At 42.3% G+C, this 7,597-nt stretch overlaps 1 protein-coding gene across 1 annotated transcript in view; it reads left to right on the forward strand.

The window, feature by feature from the left end:
- LOC118227846 (leucine zipper protein 2-like) overlaps nt 1–7,066 on the forward strand; it is a 190,872-nt gene extending 183,806 nt beyond the window's left edge. Inside the window, exon 4 of the mRNA XM_035418810.1 lies at nt 6,814–7,066. Within this exon, the coding sequence (XP_035274701.1) occupies nt 6,814–7,039 (226 nt within the window). The 3' untranslated portion in view covers nt 7,040–7,066. The remainder of the gene's footprint in view (nt 1–6,813) is intronic.
- The last annotated feature ends 531 nt before the right edge of the window (nt 7,067–7,597 follow it).

A 7,597-nucleotide genomic window follows, 5' to 3' on the forward strand; every position in this document is an offset into this window, starting at 1 on the left:
AGTTTGGCACTTTTCAGGGTTCCCCACAAAAATAACCGCAACAACTGCTCTCAGCCCTTTAAAACATTAATTTCTGTACATTCTGACCCCATTTCTAAAGACAGAATTCATAAACTTCAAACGTACATGCAATAAAGGCCAAAACTAAGGGGATTTTGTGTTTTTTTTGTGTTTTTTTTCCCCCTCCTTCTTCTTTTTCCTACCACAAATGCTCCTAGCCCACAAAGAATATGTCTCCCCATTGGTCATTTTACATACATCAACCAATAAAAACATTGGATACAAACACAAAACTAGAAGAGTGCACTCAGTACACATGGGCTGAATTGGGATGAAACGTCAATTTAATGGGAAACTCAGGAAGACTCTCGTACCCACCTGTTTGCTTTTCCGGGCCTCCTTCCTGAGGTTCATCTATACACAATCTTTCGGACTGTGGGGGGAGTGTCCCATTATGTTTGGGGGGGTCCGTTGGCGTGAGCTGCCACGGGAGGTTGTCTCTAGCCAATTGGACTACCTCTGGGTTGTAATTGTTTTTGCCAATGTTCTTTTTGTAGAAGGATTTTGCTGTTTTCCAATTTTCCTCCCATCTAGGTGTTTGGAGCGATGCCAATTGTCCCTTGTAATCATCTGTGACCTCTGTGCAGTGTCTTTCTAGTGTTGCCATTGTACTAGGCTTGTGTGTTTCAACTGTGGGTATTTCTTTTGGCTTGTGTCTTTGCTTGTAGGGTTGTATTTTTTGCTTGTGTTTGTTCAGTGGGTAGGATTGTGTTGGCTTGTGTCTTTGATAGTGGGGAGTTTTTCTTAGCTTGTGTCCGTGCACTGTGGGTTGTTTTTCTTACTTGGCTGGAGGGGAAAACCATAGTTGTATTTGTGTTGTTGCATGTGATGTTTCTGGTTTTAGCTGGTGCCAAGGCCATTAAGAAATGAGAGCATAAGGGGATGTTTGACAGAGCTTATTGAAAAAGGTGTGGTCATCATGGACATTTATACAAGGTCCAAATATATGCATTAGTTCATGAGTAGTAAATGTCTACAGCACTTTGTCCTTTCTGTTGACATAGACATGGTCCAGGAGTGAGCCGTAATTTGTGGTTGGTGTTTTCTTAACAAACTGATGTAAGCCAAACTGAAGCATCATTTGTAGAATGGCGTGATGTGGATGATCTACAAGGTCATAGTTGAAGTCATCTACAATTAAGGTGTTTCTTTGTATTGATTGCATGAAGGTTTGGAGTTTGTCATTGAAGATTGCAGGGGTCATTGATGGTGGTCTGTATAATGTGACAATATTGGCCTTAGTTGAAGCTTTGGTTACTACCACTGTTGTGTGATCAATTCCTTGAATAGAGTTGTTCAATGGCATTGGTGAAAGGTCATTTGAGACTATTGCCATGATGCCACCTCCTCTCCCTGATGCAAGTGGTCTGAAAGTGCTCTGAAGCAGGTGGAGTTTGGTAGGATGTGGGCTCCATGGTGAAGATTATGTCCATCTTGCAAGAATGTTTCAACAAAACATACGTCAGCTGGGGTGAGTCTTAGATCTGATTGGAGGTCTTCTAAATGTTCCAAGTATGATCTGATGTTTAGAAGGTGTATTGTTATGGTGGAATCTGCTGTAGCAAGAGGGGTCTGTTGTGAGGGTTCGAGCCATTTCTTTTTGCACTGCAGGATTAACTCGAATTGTGCATCAAAGTTGAGAAGGTGTAGGCCCTGCAGTGACTTCACTCTGCTGAGAGCAACATATGCCTGGCCAGAAATGACCTCTGTCCTTCATAGAAACTACAATGGTGTCCAGTGTTTTTCCTTGAACTTGAACTGTGGATAGTGCAGCCCCATGCAAGAGTCAATGGAAACTGCACAAGTTTTGCTTCCACAGGTTGTTTGCCTCTTCCAATAAAGAAATGCACTTCATACCTTTTGATTGGCTCAGCGCCTGGAAAGTTTTGCTTATACTCACTCTTGGCTGCGGCAGCTTTCCCTACTCGCCCACTGTCGAATTTGACCAAGATAGTGTGGACAATTGTGTCTGTGTGTTCGATTCCAACAACAGTGCCAAACAATCCGTTAAACAATCCATCAGAGACATTGACGTTGATGGTCACCATGACTCTGGCTCCAATGGCTACAGACGTAATCCTCCAGTGTCTGAGGGTTTGGAGGAAATTGCAACATCAAGTAGATCAGTCTGCACATCTTTCTTTGTATCAATGGCATCGATATGGAAGATTTTACATGGAAGCGTGTTCAGGTGTTCCGCGTTGTGCTCATCAACCTCTTTGTCTTGAAAACATGCAGGGCTTCTGTTGGGTATGAAGCAACTGTTTTGGAGACTTTTCTTGATTGAAACAATTTGATGTCTGCTTCTGAGCAACTGGCTGTGCGAACTGTCATTAGCAGTTGTGCAAACTGTTGATCTTCCTTTTGACGCATGCTTTCAGTGAGTTCCATCATTTGGAAGTTTTCCTCCCACAGCGACCCATGTAGTCTGGCATGGCTGTCTGAGGGAAGTTCAAATACGTGACTTTGTCCAACTGGCTGTAGCTGGAACAGGTCGCCAACAGCTAGGATCGCAATGTGTTCAGTTTTTCTGTGTTTGGTGTCAGGTATTGTTTGTTTCTTGGACCACACATAAAGCTGAGGGCTGAGTGTAGTCATTGCTTCGAGGGCAAAGGCCGCTGTTCCGGTGAATGCAGTCAATAACACTGGACGTTCATCGGGCCGAAAATGTCCAGACAGAGGTTGACCAGCCTCATTGTTTTATAGTGTACCAGTTTGATGATATAGCTCTTACCTACACCTCCAGGTCGAATCAGAAAGATTCTGTATGCTGGAGTTAGCTGGTCATATTTGAGAACAAAGATCATGTCTTTGCACCATTTTCTATGAAACTTCAGGATTTCCATCTGTTTTGTATTCAGGGACCTTATCATGGTTCTGTATTCCTGAAGACTCATGAGAGTTTTCCAAAGCTCAGCACTGAAACGGGTGTGAAGTTCTGAGCAGATAGCAGGGTTGCTGGGATCTAAATCAACATTTGGACTGAGATCATCTTCTTGCAGCTGTCTGTCTGGCACATTCCCTTCGTCTTTTTGAATGGCTCTTTGATGTTCTGCATTGGGTGCAACCACATTCCAGGCATGTTCTGGTGGTCCCATTTGTTGTAGGTCATCAAATGCTTTGTCAATTTCCTCAGTGTTTGTACTGAACAACCGCTCGTTATTGCGAATTGTTCCTTCAACATGAGATTAATGTTCTTTGAAACATGAGAAGTGTCCTTGCAGATCCTGGTCCTCATTGCGCCAGGGATAGTACAACATTAGGAGGTTCCTACACTTGTCTTCACCCTCCGATTTTCCTTTTTGGAATCGTATGACACAGTGGCGTTTGCACCTTTTCATGTGTCCCAGGTTGTGTTTCAGAGTGATGGGAGATGGATATCTGTTTTTGTTGTCACCTTCGCCAGAATTGTCCTCATTGTCATTGAGAATATTTGGGATATGGTCAAGTTCATCGTAAGCACTGTCTCTGTGAGCTGTTGTGTAAGTAGCTGCAAACTCGGCCATACACGTTTTCCAGGATGTCTGGGCGAGCTGCATATCTGTCTAGAAGTGATGTGCAAACTATGTTTTCATCATCATCATCCATGTTATGAAGGACGCTGAGTGGCTTCAGCAGTGACACTCTTTTGTGTTTTGGCGCTGTATTGACAAAGACTACTTTTCTGCTAGCCTTTTTTTAAGGGCAGAGAGTGCAGTCTGTATGCAGCTTCTTGAGCACTGATCTCTCAGTTGTTGAGAAAAGCTGATCCAACTTTCTTTAGCTTTGACTTCACATCATCTCCTCTGTTGTCACTGAGCCAACTTTTTTTTAGCAGTTCACTCATGGCTCTTTCACTTTTCATCATGTAACCTGTGATATACATGATGCAGGATGCAGGAGTATGGATTCAAGATGAACTGAATGTCCATGTTGGCTCGCCATGTCATTTGTCTAAGATCATTTGGTTGTAGTGGTTGATCCATCTTTCAGCTGGCTGACGTTTCAGTAGAATTTGCCTGACTTCATCACTGCAAGTGCCTGCTGGTAAGCAGCTGGACTCACACAGGCTTTTTGTAGTAAGTGTTCTAGGGAGATATTCTCAGGAGTGTCTTTGTCTGCCATTGCCACTATAACCTTATTGAGCAGCGCTTCTTTAGCTTAAAGGTGTTTTTGTGCAATAGCTGGATCTGGTTCCTCTGACTGTGTAGCTATTGGCGTTTCACTGCTTGAGGGATGGGGAAAGTTGAACCTGCAAGTTGAGGAATGGGAATGCCTCTGTACTGAACGGACCAAGTTTCTGCTGTCACTGTTCTCCTCTCCTGGGATTGCACATGTTTGTTATTTGTCAATGAAGGAGACAACTTCGTCAGTGTTGACATCAACTTTTGGGGCATCCTTAATCCATAGGATTGTGTGTGCATGAGGTGATCCACAAGCTTGAAATTCTATGCAAATCATGTAGTCCTGAAGTTGACCAATAGGATTGGACTGTCCTCCTATGAAGTCTTTGAAGACTGTGTCCAGGCGGTGTTGGAAATGGTGTGCCGCTGTCACTGGATTGCTGTGTAGCCAGTTGCATTTTTCTTCCTATATCATGTTTTTCACATCATCAGGTGTGAATATTTTCCCATACTGATGTGCAATGCTCTGAATAACTTCTAGCCATTGCATATCAGCTGAAAGGGTCAGGAACCATGTTGGTATTCCTAACTGTCTAACCATGGCCACTAAGTCCAACAGCACAGTGTACCAGTAGGCTGGAGAGCCACGTGTATTCTTGAGAAATTTGAAGGCTGTGTCTGTACAAAACAGCGCTTGTACATTGTCAGGAGATTTCAGCAAGCCAGCATTTACCCTTTGGTTTTGGAATGTTTGATCACGGCTTTGGTGCAGAGATATTTGCAGATCATCTTGTTGTGCCTCAACCTTGTACTGAGCAGTGAGGTGAGTCTATGTCTTTGGCAAATCGTCCATCTATGTGAAAAAGTCGCTGATTAAAGTACTTTCTGGGTGTGATCTTCTTTGGTCTTTCTTCTGTTAAACCACCGCACCCATAAGGATACTTTGAAGGGTTAGCCAACTCTTCAAACTTGTCGTCCATCAGGAACGTGCATTGTTTTTGGTTTTCTGTGGGAGCTATAGAATAGGTATTGTCTCCATCCACAAACTGCTCTTCCTGTAGCAGTGTATCATATGGGATACCTTGTAGTTTACTCGTCTGTTCAAAGACTAGTCTGTCTTCTTCATCTTCAATCTCTGTTAATTTATCATAAGATTGCTCTCTGTGCTCTGTGTCAGTGTTTTCTAGTGCCACATAATGTTCTTCTCCAATTTGTCCAATAGTTATTGTGTTGGCACTCCTTTGTTGTTGTGGACGAAGTTCATGCATGTAGTGAGGGGTGATAGTGTTAATGTTTATGTTTATATTCAGCATGTCAGCCACACCTTGAACTGCAAGGTGATCAGCCCATTAACCATTGTGTAGCCCATCAATGTACAACTTAATTTGTTGGAGCTGTTGTTGGATGAGGCTTGGTTGTGAACCTGCAGCATCGGGCAAAGAATTGGGAAGGTGGAGGAAATGCATGTAGTCTTGCTGGATCTCAGAGTTTTCGAAGAAGTCAATGAGCTTTACTAGTGAGTCACAAGTTGCAATAGAAGTGAAAATGTCTACTGTAGGTAGGTAATGCCAAACTAACTTATTAATTACAAACTAGGTACCCATCCGGACAGGTGAAAGCTTTTCCCGTGATCTTGGTCTTCCCTGAGAGCGAATTAGCACTATTGCACAGATTGTTAATTGAATCTTGCAAAACGCTGGGTTCGTCAATCTGCCTCAGAGGGCAGAGAGGTTTTTACTTCATAGACACTAGCAGAATATGAATCAGTAACTTGACCTATCGATCCAAAAACTAATCACAAAAAAAATTACATACAGAGCTGTAGTGGTTGCCAAAGATCTGTGCTGATGCATCCTGATGGACAGCAGGCTGATGTTAGCATTAGTGCAGATCACTTTCATTTCCTGTCTTTTGAGGCTTTCGACAAATTAAATTGTTCACGATATTAAATTAATTTTCAGGTTAACCTCCCTGAGAATAGGTGGCAGCAGGAGGCAGCCAGTGGACTGAACAGTACACTGCCAAATATATCACAAGACAGTTACTGTTGAAAGCATAGACTGTAGAAAAAATATGGAAAAAGTGACTCCGACTATAAATTTCTATGGACTTGTGAATCCAAAGAGTTTTGAAACTGTGCAAGTGCAGTTTTTTGACCTGGCCTTGACTTCATGATATAAGGGCCCCCCTTTTTCCTACTGCGCAGTCTCTGGTTTCAATTTGTAAAACAATAAATAAGTAAATAAATCCAAATTATTCTTAGTCTTACATTTTTCTACAAATTATACATATTCACAGACAAACTGTTTCCAGTTTGTTTGATTTTCAAATAAACTTTTAATTGAAAATCCTTCATTTGGTTTTTCATTTGAGTGGCAATAATATCAAGTCAACATAAACTGTGTGATCTCTGCAAACTAAATCTTTTTAATTACTGTATTTACAGAATAAAGGGGGCTTTAAATATTTAAATATTTAATAAATGTTGTCTTTTTAAGCCACATGAGGTATCTTTATTCAGATTCCAGACAGGGAAATGGTGGCAAAATATTAATGAAAGAATAACAAATTTACCACATTTATGAAGATCTGAATATCACATCTGTGAGCATGTTTTGTGACATGGCATTTCTGATGATTGGTTTCACAGGGACGAGATGAAGTCTCTCCAAGCAGCACTGCAGAAGCAGCTGGATGAGGCTACAGAGAGAGCAGAGAAACAGCAGGCCACGGTGAGCGACCAACCACACTTTCTGTTCCACTGTACCCATCACTTAGGATCCACACCTGAGAGCCTCACCCTGTCACCTTGGGACCAGACCTCAATGCCTCACCTTATCACCTGGGACAGAAACCATGTGGTCTATCACTCATAACCTAGATCATATGATCTTACCCTGTCAGTCACAGCATAGAACATGTGGCTCTCAGAACCTAGACCACAGTACCATCCAGGGCCCAGATTACATGGTCTCATCCAGTCACTCGGGGCTCAGATTATGCAGTCTCACCCTGTCAATCAGAGCCCGAACAGTGTGGCCTCACCTTATCTCCAGGGGCAAATCTCTCCTGCAAATACATGATCAGAAGTGATACTCCCATTTTAACATTCAGTCCATGACACAAACATCATTGGTATTCAGTCACAGCCTGTGCTGTTCAGTGTTACTGCAATCATCTGCTATTCATGCAACTTTGCTGGGAAGAGGGATGAAACAACTAGAGCCTCTGCAGTAAGTTACAAACTGCACACCTACACAGCAACTCACTGTCATAGTCATTCCCTCACTGGGCTAAGGCTTGCCTATTTTCTGTCCATCTGTATATACCGCTATTTAAATGTGGCCTGACAAAAAGTTAGCTCTGATTTTAATTAATAACCATGTCTGTTCAGTATTTTATTCTCTCATCTACCAACTTAATTATCAGCAATA

This window comes from Anguilla anguilla, chromosome 5 (genome assembly GCF_013347855.1).
Source record: "Anguilla anguilla isolate fAngAng1 chromosome 5, fAngAng1.pri, whole genome shotgun sequence".
Classification (NCBI taxonomy): domain Eukaryota; kingdom Metazoa; phylum Chordata; class Actinopteri; order Anguilliformes; family Anguillidae; genus Anguilla; species Anguilla anguilla.